General features: G+C 43.0%; 1 protein-coding gene across 10 annotated transcripts in view; it reads left to right on the top strand.

Annotated features, from left to right (window-relative positions):
* GPC6 (glypican 6) overlaps window positions 1-16,012 on the top strand; it is a 1,136,844-nt gene that overhangs the window by 1,107,510 nt on the left and 13,322 nt on the right. For all 10 annotated transcript variants that reach the window (XM_039518904.1, XM_039518933.1, XM_039518930.1 and 7 more), the window contains one exon: window positions 9,508-9,644. In XM_039518904.1, coding sequence (XP_039374838.1) covers window positions 9,508-9,644 — 137 coding nt within the window. The remainder of the gene's footprint in view (window positions 1-9,507; window positions 9,645-16,012) is intronic.

The raw sequence follows: 16,012 nt of genomic DNA on the forward strand, positions 1-16,012 counted from the left end.
AGACATTTGGCTCCATTTGGTAACCTGCTTTGTGGCACTCCTAGCAGAGGGGCTCTGGACTTAAATGAGCTTGAAGGATTGTCCTACCATCTCTTCATTATAGATAGTGCTTCCAGATTGGTGTTGAGACACAACAGCAGGGCATTTGTGGGTCAGCTTGCACTGCCACTGCCAGTGCTGGATCTGCTCTGTGACGAGACAGATGGCTTTAGTCTCCAGGCTTGACAGGCCAACATCTTGCACAAGCACTGAAACATGCACATAAAACTGGGCACAAGTATTTGTTAGCCCACAGATGGCTGTCCTGCTCAGCATGAAAAGTGAAAGTTTAACCATACCTGTCTGGAAATCATTTTATTTAAAACTATATAATGAGCTCCAGCTCTCGCTTTAAAACCCCAGTTTCAGAATGGAAAAAAAGCCTCTCTTGCTAACAGAAATAGGCCCAAGTCAGTTTTCTGGATCTGAAGACCCTGAGACTTTTGTGGGTTCAACCTCCTGTACACATTTCACACTTCTGGCCCATCTCTGCTTTTGGGATTCTGCACCCTTACCCACGCTGAGTAGTAACATTGAAATCAGGGGAAGTTAGGAACCTAAATACCTTCACCTTTGAGGAGCTATGAAATCAGCAGAATTAGTAGTCAAGTATTGTTCTACTTACTATGATTAAAGGAACAGAATCTGTCCCTAAGTTTTACTTGTCAAGAGACATGAGTTTTTCTCACAGATCAAAATCCCTTCATTTCATTTCATTTTAAATACTAAGGGGAGAGCATTCTTGCCTTAGAATGTCTCCTAGCTCATTAGTTTTGTTTTATAAATTACCAAAGTGTCTATTTGTGCTTTAAAACTGATTTACCATTTCTACTTGATTAGAAGAGCTGTCATCGCCTTTTCTCTGCAGAAACATGAATCATGATAAGGGAGTTATTGGAAGAATTTTAGATGGCTTTATGTTACAAATTCAATCATTTAAAAACCCAAGTATTTGTTGTACAGGCATCCTGGTGAAATTCTTAGAACTCATGCATGCTGAGAAAGTATCAATACCCATAAAATTTCACAGCCCCTTTTTTAGAACCCTGGCCTTAACATTTTGTAGGGAAATAAAGCTTTGGTTAACCTTGGCACTGGCAGACCTCATTAAAATAACAGCCTGTCAGTTTCAAGTTTAAAATAACAGGGTTGTCAGTTTTATATGCAGTGGAACAATCTAAGATTTTACTCTTGGTGAAATAATTTGTATGTAGCATATGGTTGTAAGAAAGGGGAAAAGGCTGACCAATAGTGCCATCTCGAGGCTTTTGCAACTCCGAGGCTTCTGAGCACAAAAGGGGGCCATATGCACACATGAACGCATACAGCTGTAACAACAGGCAATCTGCCAGCCTGTGATTTATAATCCCTCCAGAATCAACTTGATATACAGTTACATTTTTAAAAGGCTGAAAATAATTCACAACTAAGTGTGTGGTTCAGCAACCACTTGGCTTTTAAATCTATTTTATTAGGAAATACTAATATAGATAATGTAATGGAAATAACCTGGATAGAACAAATTCTCAACTCACTCTGTTTTTAAAGCTAGATCAGGGCCCTTCCCTGCCTCAAAAACTACACACTTTTTATTTATTTTTTTTGCAGTCTATATTTCTTAAGGAGGTGATCTTTTAGTAATTCTTACCATTATCATTATACTGTATAAGTTAAAAATTAGGTGCAATGAGCGCCTATAGTGATAATACCAAAATACTGAAGCTGACCTCCAATTAATTCAATTATGGGTCCATTTACAAACCTCTGTTTAACTGATCCAGACTCTCATGAACCTAATTTCTATTAAAATTAAACAACCTGCACCCATTAGCATGGTCACTTTCAGCCGGCATCATTGGAAAATTCAAATTGTGGAAGTTGCCATTTAATTACTAAGGAAGGTGATGATTTTGTGGGGGAGGAGTGAAGGAGGTCGGGGAGAAGGTAACCTAAGAAAGGCTCAGTAATGTTTGAAAAACAACAAAAATAAAAGACTATAATTAAAGTTGTCTCATTCAGTCATAGCTGTTGACAGAAGCACTACCATGGGCTGTGCACCCTAACAGTCATATGGATCAATAGTTTATTTCAGCCAAGCTGGTAGGAATGAAGTTGAATGAAATCAAAGGAAAGCAGTGCACATATCATTTTTATTCAGTATGTTTATATGGCTAGTGAACAATTGTCACTAAAAATACTCACCAGCAATATACTTTTAAGCTTTTGACATACTATTCTTATACTTAATATCACACCATAATGATAGACATAAACAATAAATAGTCAGATACACTGTACATGCCACAAGCACACTGAATATGTTGCTCTAAACAAAATTGCTGGCCATTAGTTTTAGAACGCTTTCAGATTAAATCCCTAGTGACCATAAATCCAAATCAATGAATGAAATTCATGGACAGTGTTTGGCTTACGTGACATAGTAGAAATCAAATCACAATGATCTGCGCATTCCCTCTCCCTTACCATTTAACCCACATAGGATGTGCACTTCACTACGCAACACATGACTTAAATCAGGGATTCTCAAACAGGGGTCGCCGCTTGTGTAGGGAAAGACCCTGGCAACCCCGTCCCCAGGTCCGGCCGATCGCGGCTCCCACTGGCCGGGGATCGCTGCTCTGGGCCAATGGGAGCTGCTGGAAGCAGCGGCCAGTAAGTCCCTTGGCCTGCACTGCTTCCAGCGCTTTACAGAGCATACCCACTTAAAACATTTTCTGACCATTTACACCACAATTTACTTAAGGGCAGAATTTTGCCCAGAAAGCTCTGAGAGAGTAACTCCTGTTGACACTACATCTCTTGGTGACTAGTGGGGGATTTACGCACAGAGCTGAGAGGGATAAAAGCCAACCCTGGATTTTGGCTGTAGACCAGTGATACTCAGTGATACTCAGACCTCAGTTGTTCAGGAGCCAAATTAGTGATCAACATTACCCAAAGGAGCCTCGGTAGTGTGAATTCATTGTTACATTTACTATAGTATTTCTCGGCCTCGTGGCTGAGGGGTGAAAACATTATCTATATCAGGAATCGGCAATCTTTGGCACGCAGCTCGCCAGAGTAAGCACCTGCAGTTCGTCATCCCAGGCCAATGGGGGCTGCGGGAAGCTGCGCAGGCTGAGGGATGCGCTGGCAGCCACTTCCCGCAGCCCCCATTGGCCTGGAGCAGCGAACCGTGGCTAGTGGGAGCCGCAATCAGCCAAACCTGCCAACGTGGCAGGTAAACAAACCGGCCTGGCCCGCCAGGGTGCTTACCCTGGCAAGCCGCGTGCCAAAGGTTGCCGATTCCTGATCTATATAGTCATATTTAAACAGTATGACAAAGGAAATATTTAGTTTATATATATATATAATTCTCACAGCAAATAAATTAATAATTCAGTGTAAGCTGATAACTAAATCGGTTAATAACTTAGTAAAAACATCCTGATTGGTTAATAATTAAATCACACCATGTTTTAATATCATGTACTGCAATGAGCCGCCGAAGACACATTGAAGAGCCACTGGTGACTCATGAGCCGCAGTCTGAGTATCACTGCTTTAGACTCTCTGAGCCTCACTTGGAAGAACATTTCAACAGAAAGGCAAACTTAGCTTCCCACTTAAATTTAAAATATAAAAACATCTGAAATTTGCAGAATAACCATAAAAAGGTGGCACAAAAAATGTCAGAGGGGAAGAGTAATTGGAAACATTTCTTCTTAAAACAATGCCTGAGTCTTGCTCATGTTACTACCTGTATGATGTTCAACAGACTGTTACCCAAAGCAGATGATTGTGTGGTTAATTCCTAACTGTGAATACACAATTCAAAAATAGTTGGGTAGATTTCTCCTGGGTCCATATTAATGAAATGTCATCATTTTGTTGTCAAGCCTTTATTATTCTTGTTACATTTCTTAATTAACCCAAATTATCTGTTCTGAATAGTAGGAGTTAGTGGGTGTTTTTCTATGATAGAGCTAATCATTCTGGGATTGTGTTCCCTATAGATTTAAGGGCCTGATACTTGACTGCTTTGTAATCTTGTGTACAAGGTAAGTTGAAAAATCAGAATGGTAGTGTCTTACTCTCAGTTTATGCTTTGAACTTCAAAGGAACTAACATGCTTAAAGTTAAGCAGATGCTTTGCTGAACAGGGATGAAATAAAACACATGTCCAAGTGTTTTGCTGACATAGTACCTAAGTGACTTGTCCAAGGTCACATAGGAAGTCTGTGGCAAGCTAGGAAATGACCCTAGATCTCCTGAGTCCCAAGCCAATACCTTTAACCACAAGTCCATCCTTCTTCTCAGTGCTTAAGAGCCCCTTGAACAGGGGCGGCTCCAGGCACCAGCACAGCAAGTGTGTGCCTGGGGTGGCAAGCCGCGGGGGGCGGTCTGCCAGTCACTGTGAGGGTGGCAGGCAGGCGGCTTTTGACGGCGCGCCTGCAGGAGGTCCACTGGTCCCACGGCTTCAGCAGCAATTCGGTGGCGGGGATGCCAATGGCATGGCACCAGCGGACCTCCTGCAGGCATGCTGCCGAATCCATGTGACCAGCAGACCTCCTGCAGGTGCGCCACCGAATCCACGTGACCAGCGGACCTCCAACAGGCGCGCCACCGAATCTGCGTGTCCAGTGGACTGCCCGCAGGCACGCCACCAAATCCATGTGACCGGCCGACTGCCCGCAGGTGTGCCACCAAATCCGCATGACCAGCAGACCGCCCACGGGCGCGCCGCTGAATCCGCATGACCAGCGGACCTTCCGCAGGCGCGCTGCCAAAAGCCGCCTGCCTGCCATGCTTGGGGCAGCAAAATACATATAGCCGCCCCTGCCCTTGAAGGATTGCTAAATTCATGCTCAAACATTTAACCTCTCACTCACACAGTAACTCTTTCTGTTAACAATTACAGAGGCGGGCCAGGCTAACTTTGTACAATTTTCAAACCCATCACCAAATATACATGCACTAATGAACCAGAAATCTAATATTTTTGTGGGTGGCAATTTGTAAGTCCCTTTTCTTATGCCGGACAGCTGCTGCAACTCAGATCAACACTTTCAAAATAATGTTTGGATGAATTGTTCAAAATAGATCCTAAAGTCTGACAAGCAAAAATCTGATTAATCCCATTCAAAGAGATTTGAATGCCAATCCCTGCTAGAAAGAGCGAAAGGGAACTATATAAAATATCAAAATTACATAGGCTTTTTGTTTAAATGTTTTCATAAAAGTCTAATGGAGCTTGAAAGATAATCCTTAATTCAGATGAAAAGCTCACAGAATAATAAATACCAAGGAATCATTTACAAGGCCACAGCTCACTGAATGGGCTACAGTAGTCTAACTTCATAAACCACAAGTGAGAAATATTAGCTGAATCCTTAATGGCTTTTATCTCATCTTAGGGGTACAGTACATTTGATATGTATTTTTTTAGAATGCTGTTGATATTCAAAAGATGTATTGTGGAGAACACATAACTGTAGCGACTAATAGGAGACTTTCTGTTGATGTGGTTGGGATGACCTCACAACTAAAGTCACCCGAAACCCTCAGGAAAATGTTATGAATTCCATAGAATTATGTCTTCCCAATTCTGTGCAGTATTTTAAGGCTACTTGACTTACATTTAAAATATATCTCTGATCCACTCAGCTTTCACACCATGTAATTGAACATAGATTCATAGACTTTAAGGCCAGAAAGGACCATCACGACCATCTAGTCCAGGGATCAGCAACCTCTGGCATGTGGCTCGCCAGGGTAAGCACCCTGGCAGGCCAGGCCACTTTGTTTACCTGCCGCATCGGCAGGTTCGACCGATCGCGGCTCCCACTGGCCTCAGTTCGCCGTCCCAGGCTGACCAATAGTGCCAATGGGGGCGGCAGGAAGCGGCGTGGGCTGAGGGATATGCTGGCTGCGGCTTCCTGCCACCCACATTAGCCTGAGATGGCGAACCGTGGCCAGTGGGAGCCACGGTCTGCCGAACCTGCCGACGCGGCAGGTAAACAAACTGGCCCGGCCCGCCAGGGTGCTTACCCTGGCGAGCTTCATGCCAGAGGTTGCCGACCCCTGATCTAGTCTGACCCTGCTGTACTTTGCAGGCCACAGAATTTCACCCACCCACTCCTCTAATAAACATGACCATCATCCTCCACTCTGTCTCTTAAAGGGGACCTCAAATAGCTTGTATCACCATTTCCTCCTCCACTAATGGCTAACAGAAATGGCACTGTACTTCCAGAAAATCCAAAGTCAAGGTTAGCTTCATGGGGGAAGAACAGCAGGTCAGCTGAGCCTGTCAAATCCAGCTATAGCTACCATGCTTCAAAAGGATGAGCAGAAGTCCCAGTAAAGCGGTGTGAAAGAATAAAAGACTTGATGAGTTGTGTCAATGCCCTGGTTCAACACTGTGTAATGTCAGAGTAAAACGGGCTAGAGAAGGACATAGCTAGGAAGTGAAAATATTCATTACCACACTCCCCGCTCTAATACAATTTAAATGTTTATTTTTAGAGTGTAGCTTTCCATAATCTGAGTTTTAAGACATTGTATCTGCAGTGGGGACCATTAGAAACAAAACATTTGTCATTCCACAGTGATTACAGCAGTACAGTATCTCCTCTTCTAAGTGTCTGATAGGGAAGAAACTACATTATTGGAGAGCACAGGTACCTGGTGTGGTAAGCTTTATCCCGTGTGGTCTAGTGGGTCATACTCTAAACTATGGTTTAGGAGTCCTTGGTTCGGCTACTGATATTACTTTGGGCAAGTCACCATGCCTCAGTTTCCCTGTCTGTAAAATGGGGGTAATGATATGGACATCCTTTGTAAAGTGCTTTGAGAGGTATAGAAGAAAAGTGCTATATAAGAACTAGGATTGTGCTTTGGCCAAGTCATGTAAATTTCTCTCTGTCGTTTCCCCCAGCTACAAAATGAAGATAATGCTTCAGAGGAAAGCTTTGAGGATTAATGAGTTAATGTTTACAATGTGCTATACGCGGGCTCTTGTTACTTTGTCTTATCTGTTTTTGTATTGCAGAAAAATCTCTATGATTATGAAGTTTAATAATCCATCATTCCTCTGCGGTGTAAAGCAGTGCGCACACAGAGAGCTCATGTACAACAACAGCATAACGTTTGCAAAAATGACAGTGGAGCTGGACCTCTCATGTTCATTTTTACAGGGATATTCTGAAAACCTTATCCAGGGTTTGAGCCATGGGACTTCCACTAAAATCCCTTACAATACTGTGAGACTTTACTAAGAATTGTGTGGAAGTGCAGGATTAGCACAGCAGAAGGGAAGCCTTTCATAAAGGGGTGAATGAAGGAAAAGCCCCTTCCAAAGGATATTTACTCTTTTGTGACTCAAAATAAAAGTGTACAGTACTAAATTGCCAGTCATGTTCTTTTTCATATGGCTATCAAAATCTAAGTTTTAGGGGTCAGAACCCATTCTTGATATAAGTCACTACTCCTGAGAATCCAAGCTCAGCACTGATGTCAGTGGGAATACTTCTGTAAATAACTGCTCACCAGGCATCACAGTGAGCCTAAATAAATAGTTAGTCACAGCCATTGGATTAGAAATGTTCTCATGTTGCTTTTAAACTCCTGGAGTTTATTGGAATAGTTACTGATTTCTGAAGCCTATTTTTCCCCCATTTCAAGCCAGACAGTGTTGTATAGAATTTATCCAAGCTACTGCACTGTGGAATTTATATCTTGGTATGGGAGCACCTGGGGGTTAACAGAGCTGCTTGCCTTGATTAGCTGAATCACTAGTAAACTTCAGTTTTTGTCCCTCAGTCCCAGGCAAACTGGAGTGGGAGGAATTCCTGTCCACTCACTTCTCAGGCACTCTGCTCCAAGAGACCCAAAAGATCCAGCAAGGACCAGGATAAATCAATATAATATTCTGTAATGTACTGTGTTGATTTATCTCAACACCATTTACAAAGTCACTGAGGGTTTGCCTAGTGTCGATAATCTGGTGTGTAATTTTTTGGCTTGAAAGGGCTCCCCTGTTGAGAGCTAAAAGGCTTGCACATGCTGCTGCAGTGTGTGATACTAAAACTAAACAACTAGGGTTGGAGGAGATTTATATAGATCTCTATCATTGCAGGAATTGTTGTCAACAAGTCATGCAGCAAAATACTTTTGTACTTATTTAGAATCTTGGTTATTCAGTTACTGTTGAAAATGTGCACAGTACTTCAGATGCAATATTCTCAGATGTTTCTGTCACCTGCAGTATAATGTGACAGAGTTTCAGTATTACACAGCAGTGTGGGGCATTTGTTCAGAGAGCTACACTGTCTTCAGAACAAAAGATGAAAGAGATAAATAGCCAAGTACAATCTTGTACCTTAACCACTGAAAAGCCTATCTTAAAACTGAATGGAAGAACGGAGAGCTTTTATTTCTTGGTTTTTAAAGAATAAAACTCAGTGATTTCCTTTGAAAGCTAATCAACAAGTTCCCCATAATCCTATTACATTTAATATGAAATGCATCTGTTTCCATAAGAACAACCATTGCAAGCCCAATGATACCATTAATCTTTTGTAGCCTACCCTTTGTTGTGCCTTTTAGCTACATTTATAGATTTTCTGCCCTTGTAAACCAAATGCAAAACAAAAACTGATAACATTTTGGTCTGAACATTCATCAAATACATGCTGAAAGCAAGTTTGCACTGGTTTGCTGGCTTATACCAACCGGTGCAATCTCTTGCACAGAAGGGAGCTTGCAACTTCAGGGACCTGTTTTAAATCTGTCCTATCATTTCTTGAAGTTTAGGTCTACATATAAATATCTATTTGGCTCTAGTTATACAGGTGGATATGATATGATATGATATGTGTATGTGTGTGTGTGTGTGTATATATATATATATAATCTTTTCAGCATCACAGACTCCAAATCTATTGCATTTTACTCTCAGCTTTTGGGCACTTTGCATCTGCTCACTACTAGTTCAACAGTTATTAGAAGCTAGACATGTAGAATTAAATATAATTATTTAGACAATTTACAAAACCAAGTAGATCAGTGGGTGAGACATTTTATCTGATGAAACACTGTTTTATTGAATTGGCATTTATTAGACTACCAGGCAGATTGATGATTGGGAGGATGGAAATTTAGAACTCTTCAGTCAAAAAGGAGAATAGGGAAGAACAAAATGATCTCTCTGTTGCTATCCCTTTTCTCTCTGTTTAAAAACATCTAGCTTGAGGATGAGTGAGTTAAAGGTGTCTTGGAGTATTTGTGCTTATTCAACCCAAATGCAATGTGCCTTGCTTGGAAATACAGGAATTTGACTTTTAGTACCATTGATCTTCTTAACCTCCACCATCAAATAGTACGGAATTAAACACTCTTTTCTTAAAAATGACAGTGAGTATGGATGTCCTCTTTAACCAAGTGTGCCTCTTGTCTCTTGATCAGGTAACAGACATTAAAGAAAAACTGAAGCTTTCAAAAAAGTTCTGGTCAACTTTACCATATACTATCTGCAAGGATGAAAGAGTGACAGCTGGCATGTCAAATGAAGAGGACTGCTGGAATGGCCATACCAAAGCTAGGTGAGGAAGACTCCTCCCCAGATAGTAGCATACTAATTCCACATCTGGCCTTGGAATGGTTAGCTGGTTATGTGTTCTAAGGTTTGTTTACAAAACCACTTAAAGCACTGAAATGGAAATAGGGCAGAACAAGTAATTGCCAAGGAAAGCTAGTAGCTGGGAGCACTTACCATCAAGGTGCCATTAAATCTAGAGTGTGAGTCATTTTGAATGTTCACATTGTGTCAGAATTTGAACATGGAGACTATTCATTGCTTAGATTCTAGGTGGGATTATTTATTCTGAGATCACAAAGAGCCCTTTAGTACTTGTTAATGTCCCTGTGTAGTGACCGACAAACAGTGAAGCAATTTACACATGGGATCTTCTCTTAGGATGTAGCAGATATTGGAATTTCAGCTATATTTTACTATTTATTGGTAATATTTTGGTTATTGGTTGAGTAAAACTGAAAAATAGCTGGGATATAATAAATATAACCTTCCTAGTTGCCTCATGTGGAAGGCCTGACCTTACACCACATGATTGCAGAAACTTTGGCATCTGCTCTCATATTTCAGCAATTTTTCTGTAATTTTCAACTTTGAAGTCAGGTTGGATCACTATTTTGTGGTAGGACTGTTGCTGGAAAATTGCTAAATTCCAGATTGATTCAGCAAGTGGGAAACACATGTGGATAGTCATTGCTGAGAAAGTGGTGGACAGATTGGATCAGGGAGCATGTTGAGGGAAGGTTACAATTTGGTTTAGCAACAGCTATGAGTGCTGCTGCTGGGGTGAAGGGAGGAGCTATGGCAGGGGTCAGCAACCTCTGGCACGTGGCTCGCCAGGGTAAGCACCCTGGCGGGCCGGGCCAGTTTGTTTACCTGCCGCGTCAGTAGGTTAGGACAATCGTGGCTCCCACCGCCCGCGGCACATCCCTCAGCCCGCAGCACTTCCCACCGCCCCCATTGGCTGGGATGGCGAACAGCGGCCAGTGGGAGCCATGGTCCGCCAAACCTGCCGACGCGGCAGGTAAACAAACTTGCCCGGCCCGCCAGGGTGCTTACCCTGGCAAGCCGTGTGCCAGAGGTTGCCGACCCCTGAGCTATGGGTTCTGAGTAGGGCTAGGCAAAAAAATTTTGCCCAAAAATTTTTCCACAGAAAAATGCATTCGGGTTGACCAAAACATTTCACAAATTTGTGTTGATTTTGGCAAATTGTTTTTGTTAGGGAAAAAAAGGTTGTTTTTAGTTTTTACCTTTCCAAATTGAAACATTTTGATTTTTTTAAAGCTAGATTCTTAGGGGATTTAGGTGAGGAAAAGTGATAATCCCCAGGCCCTTCACTGGAACTGGAACACACAGATGTCCCCCACCCATGAGTGCCCTAACCACCACACTAGAGAATCACTCATGCTCTGATCCAATGACTATTTAATTAATTATACAAAGTGGAATGGCTTCGACAGGAGAGTTGACAGATACCCATTTCAATAGCTGAGTAGTTAGGGCACTCAGCTGGGATGTGGGAACCTCAGTTCAAGTTGTGGCTCCAAAGCTATTGGCTATAAAGGGGTGGCAGCACTCTCTGCTCCTCCTTGGTTTCGTGACGGCACTTAAGTCTCCTGGTGAATCTCGTCCTTCGTTTCCAAATTACCTTTGCTTGTTATATTTTAAAATGTTTAAAGATGCCTGAAATAGAAACAAAACACTTTGTTTCAGGTTGAACGAAGTATTTCATACAACATGAAACCAAAAAAAATTCTGACTTTTTGCTTCACCAAAAATTCTGACAAATTTTGGTCAGAAATTTTTTTTTCAATTTTTTGAAACTGCCGGCAAACCAAAAATTCACTCCTTTGCACAGTTCTAGTCTTGAGTGCCCAATGAATGCAGTGCCTTACTGCTGTGATACAGTTTCAAACCCACCTTGCAGCTTTATTAACCATTACCTATTTGTGGAAACAAGCTTGTAGATGAAAATTAGACAGCCACAGAAACAGTAACAAACCCTTCAAGTTTGAACTGAACTGGATGTATTTTGTCTTAAGTTATGTCTACACTCCAAACCTTACAGTGGGATACCTGTACCACTGCATCTGTGCTGCTGTAAGGTATCCTGTGTAGCTGCTTTATGCAATGGGAGAGAGCTCTCCCATCGGCATAATGAAACCACCCCCAATGAGCAGCGGTAGTAATGACAGTGGGAGATGCTCTCCTCCCTCTCCTCCTCCACACCAGCGCTTTTGCTGGTGAAACTTTTGTTGTTTTTTCACACCCCTAACCAACAAAAGTTTTAGCAACCAAGTCCGAGTGTAGCCAATAGCCTAAGATGTAACTATGAAAAAAAATTAACAATATGTCATAAGTCAGCGTATGTCAACTTCCATTGCAGGATACTTTGTAAGAAAAAGATTCCCTCATGGACCCACCTCCCCTCCCAATGTCTTAATCCCCCACTGCTTAATTGTCAAAAGTTTCATTTTGCAGACAAGCCCAAAGGGCTCTGCAGCCTACAGGTGGACCATGGACCATAATTTGATAAGGACTGATATAAATCTACTCTCCAAAGCCAGGAGTATTATTTTCTTAATCAGAGGGGTAGCCGTGTTAGTCTGGATCTGTAGAAGCAACAAAGAATCCTGTGGCACCTTATAGACTAACAGACGTTTTGCAGCATGAGCTTTCGTGGGTGAATACCCACTTCTTCTTGCATCCGAAGAAGTGGGTATTCACCCACGAAAGCTCATGATGTAAAACGTCTGTTAGTCTATAAGGTGCCACAGGATTCTTTGTTGCTATTTTCTTAATGTCTAGCTGTTAGGCCCCGTCCACTGAGTGCCCCTGAAGCCTGTGAGGGAAGCAAATGGCAGCTAACAGAACAATAGCAGGAATGCTTATATATAACAGGGGTCGGCAACCTCTGGCACGTGGCTCGCCAGGGTAAGCACCCTGGTGGACCAGGCCAGTTTGTTTACCTGCCACGTCGGCAGGTTCGGCGGACCGCGGCTCCCACTGGCCGTGGTTCACCATCCTAGGCCAATGGGGGTGGCAGGAAGTTCTGCGGGCTGAGGGATGTGCTGGCCGCGGCTTCCCACCACCCCCATTGGCCTGGGACGGCAAACCACAGCCAGTGGGATCCATGATCGGCCGAACCTGCTGATGCGGCAGGTAAACAAACTGGCCCGGCCTGCCAGGGTGCTTACCCTGGCGAGCCACGTGCCAGAGGTTGCCGACCCCTGATATATAACAACATGCAGTGGTGTTGCAGCCATGTCATGTATTACTATGTTCATCTTAAAAGGACCATGTGAGAGTAAAGTTTGAAATCACCTTCCTCCACAATCGCTATTATTCTAGCAGTGCTTCATAAATTACGACCTCATGCAGGTGTGCTCTGCTGGCAAAAGGAAGCTGGCTAGTGTGTGTTGCTCTTTGAAGCACACATTAATAAGGAGTGCATACTGCTCCTATTGAAAAGAGCACTACAGCATGCCTGCTAAAATCCTTCTTGGTTTCCTTGAGCAATTCTAGTTTTTTGTACTATGTGCATGGCCAGTACCACTCAGCTCCCTTTTGCCCCAGGCACCTCTACAGATTAGGGCTTGATATTGTCTTAAATTTGCAGGATTTGGTCCATCCAAAATGGGTAGGTTTTCTTTTGAGTTTACAAAGGAGCAATTCTCTTGCACCCTTCCTTTTGCAATATTTACATCTTGGGAAGTCTTGCACTTGGAACAAAAGAGAAACTGTTACTCCAAGTGTCAGTTAAATGTAATTAACAGGATATGTGAAATTTGACAATGCCCTAGAGAGCAAGGTCATTCCTCTTTTCTGTAGCATAAAACGTACCCTTACTCATGATGACTAGTATCTACAATAAAGTATGAGTCAGCATGAATCAGGGCAGCAGAAGCTGGCCTGTTAGTAAATAAAGGATTTGATTTCTTTGTATTCGTATGCTTGCCTGTTCTCTGCCTTGGCTTCTGTGCTAGCCTCCCTTTTACCCCATGGTAGATATAGGCACGTATTTTGAATTCCAGAGTGAATCACAGACCTTAGAGATAGAAAAAAACAGTTGGATGATCTAGCCTATTCCCTACTGTAATAGTCTGCCAGTCACTTAGATTCTCTTCGTAAGTTCCTCAGGGCATGGGCAGCTCCCTAGAAGTGTGGGGGGCACCAGCACCTGGACCGTGGCCCCACCCATGATCCACCCTGAGACTCACCCCTGCTTGGCCTCCTCCCACCCATACTCCACTCCCACTCTGCCCCAGGCCCTGCTCCTGCTCGGCCCCTACCCCCGATGCTCCCCACCCACTGCTCGTGCCTCCCTAGAGCCTCCCCTCCCCACTTCCCAATGACACTTCTGGATAGATCTTAAGGATTCCCTATTCTCGATAAAGCATCTGCAACGAGAGACTCCAAAGAAGAAATCTAGATTTTGTACCCTTGGCTCGGTGTAGCCACGCTAGTGGGGCCTGGTCACTTAGTACAGTGAACTTTTTGTTATACAAATAGGGCTTAAGCTGCTTAACTGCCCGGACAATTGCGTAGCATTTTTTCTTGATTGTAGCATAGTTTTGCTCAGTGGATGTTAGTTTTTTGCTTAAGTATGCAATGTGGTGGCTGCCCTGATTTCTAAGGGTTTGTCTACACTGGCACTTTGTCGGCAAAACTTTTGTCATTCGGGGGTGTTAACAAAACACACACCCCCTGAATGACAAAAGTCTGACCAATGAAAATCACCGGTGTGAACAGTGCGTCTCCTGCCGACAAACAGCAGCTACACTGCACGGCTTTTAGCAGCACAGCTGTAGCGGCACAGCCATGTCGCTAAAAGCCTTGTAGTGTAGCCATAGCCTAAAAGTCTGACCTGAGTTTGGCGCTCTTAGCTGTGAGCCACTCCAGCTACTGCGATACCTAGGCAATGAACAGGGAAATATAACAAAAGACAAAATATTTTTTTAAAAACAATGTCTTAGGTGCTGCTGATCAAAGAAAATTGTAGTTGTAGAATTGCAAAATACACAGTGGCTCTTGTGTTTCATTCAACACATCCATCTTTTAACATTGCATATACCAGAAAATGTATGTTATAAAACTGAGGTTATAGAAAATGGAAGCTATTCCATCTTTTGAAAGAGGCAGAACACCAAGGTCACTTGTGGTTATTAAAATCCACTGGTATGTCTCTACTGCCATGAGATCAGATGGGGTTAATCTAAGGCCACCAGTTAGCAAATAACATGCAGAGTTACAGGAATGATCCATTTGACTTTCTGGAAGGGTGCACTTGTTATGTTGATAACCCTTGATACAGAAAAAGCATTTGTTTGATAAGGTCAAATGTAAATATTGGAGCAGAGGAGGGGTGAGTTGGATGGTGTGGAACTGGGAACATTTACGAGATGGATGGAATCCCGTTTCTAAAAAACCCTTATAGCCAGAATCAAAGTTAATGATAGATACTTCAAACCTAGTGCCTTCTGAGAAGTACCCAGAATGGCTGCCCCATCACATCTCATATTCAAAGTCATGGAAACTTGTACACAAATTTTGTTGTTTCTTTTTAAAAGAGTATCTTGGGAATAAATGCAAGAGACTTGGGTAACAATGTTATCCTCTATGCAGGTGAGGTCTTAATGACAGGATGATCTGCTCACCCAGATGACTGTTATGAAAGATAGGATGGAATTTGTAGAAGTCTCAGGTGTCAGTATTCAGTTATACCAAATCCCAATTAATAGCCCTTGAAATATCATGATGAGTAAAATGCCATGCATACAATGCTGTAGTCTCAGCCAGCCACAAACATCTCTTCCCTTCTCTTACAGAACACAGTTTAGATGCCTGGTCCCATAGAGTTCGGGCTCTCTCTGTTTTGGGTGGAAGGAGAGAGGCACTAGAGCAGGGATCGGCAACTTTTGGCACGAGGCTCACCAGGGTAAGCCCCCCAGTGAGCTGCGACGGTTTGTTTAACTGCCGCCTCTGCAGGTTCAGCCGATCGCAGATCCCACTGGCTGCGGTTTGCTGCTCCAAACCGGCCTGGCCTGCCAGGGTGCTTATCCTGGTGGGCCACATGCCAAAGGTTGCCGATCCCTGCCACTAAGAAAATGGCCCATTTCTGACAACAGATGTCCGCAATTAAGTGCAGCTGAAACAAAGCTATTGTTCAGTGCCACAGGAGAAAATGCATTAAGCCCAGCTCTCAGCAACTAAACAATTTTTTCTGTTAATAAATGTCTGGTTTCCAATCAAATTTTGCTGGGGCTCCCCTTTCAGTGACTTGACAGATGAATCATTCCCTTCCACTCCTTGTGTTCCCTTATATCCCACCTCAGCACAGCTACTGCTGTCTTTCCTTTACACACACACACACACCAA

This window comes from Mauremys reevesii, linkage group 1 (genome assembly GCF_016161935.1).
Source record: "Mauremys reevesii isolate NIE-2019 linkage group 1, ASM1616193v1, whole genome shotgun sequence".
NCBI classification, from domain to species: Eukaryota; Metazoa; Chordata; order Testudines; family Geoemydidae; genus Mauremys; species Mauremys reevesii.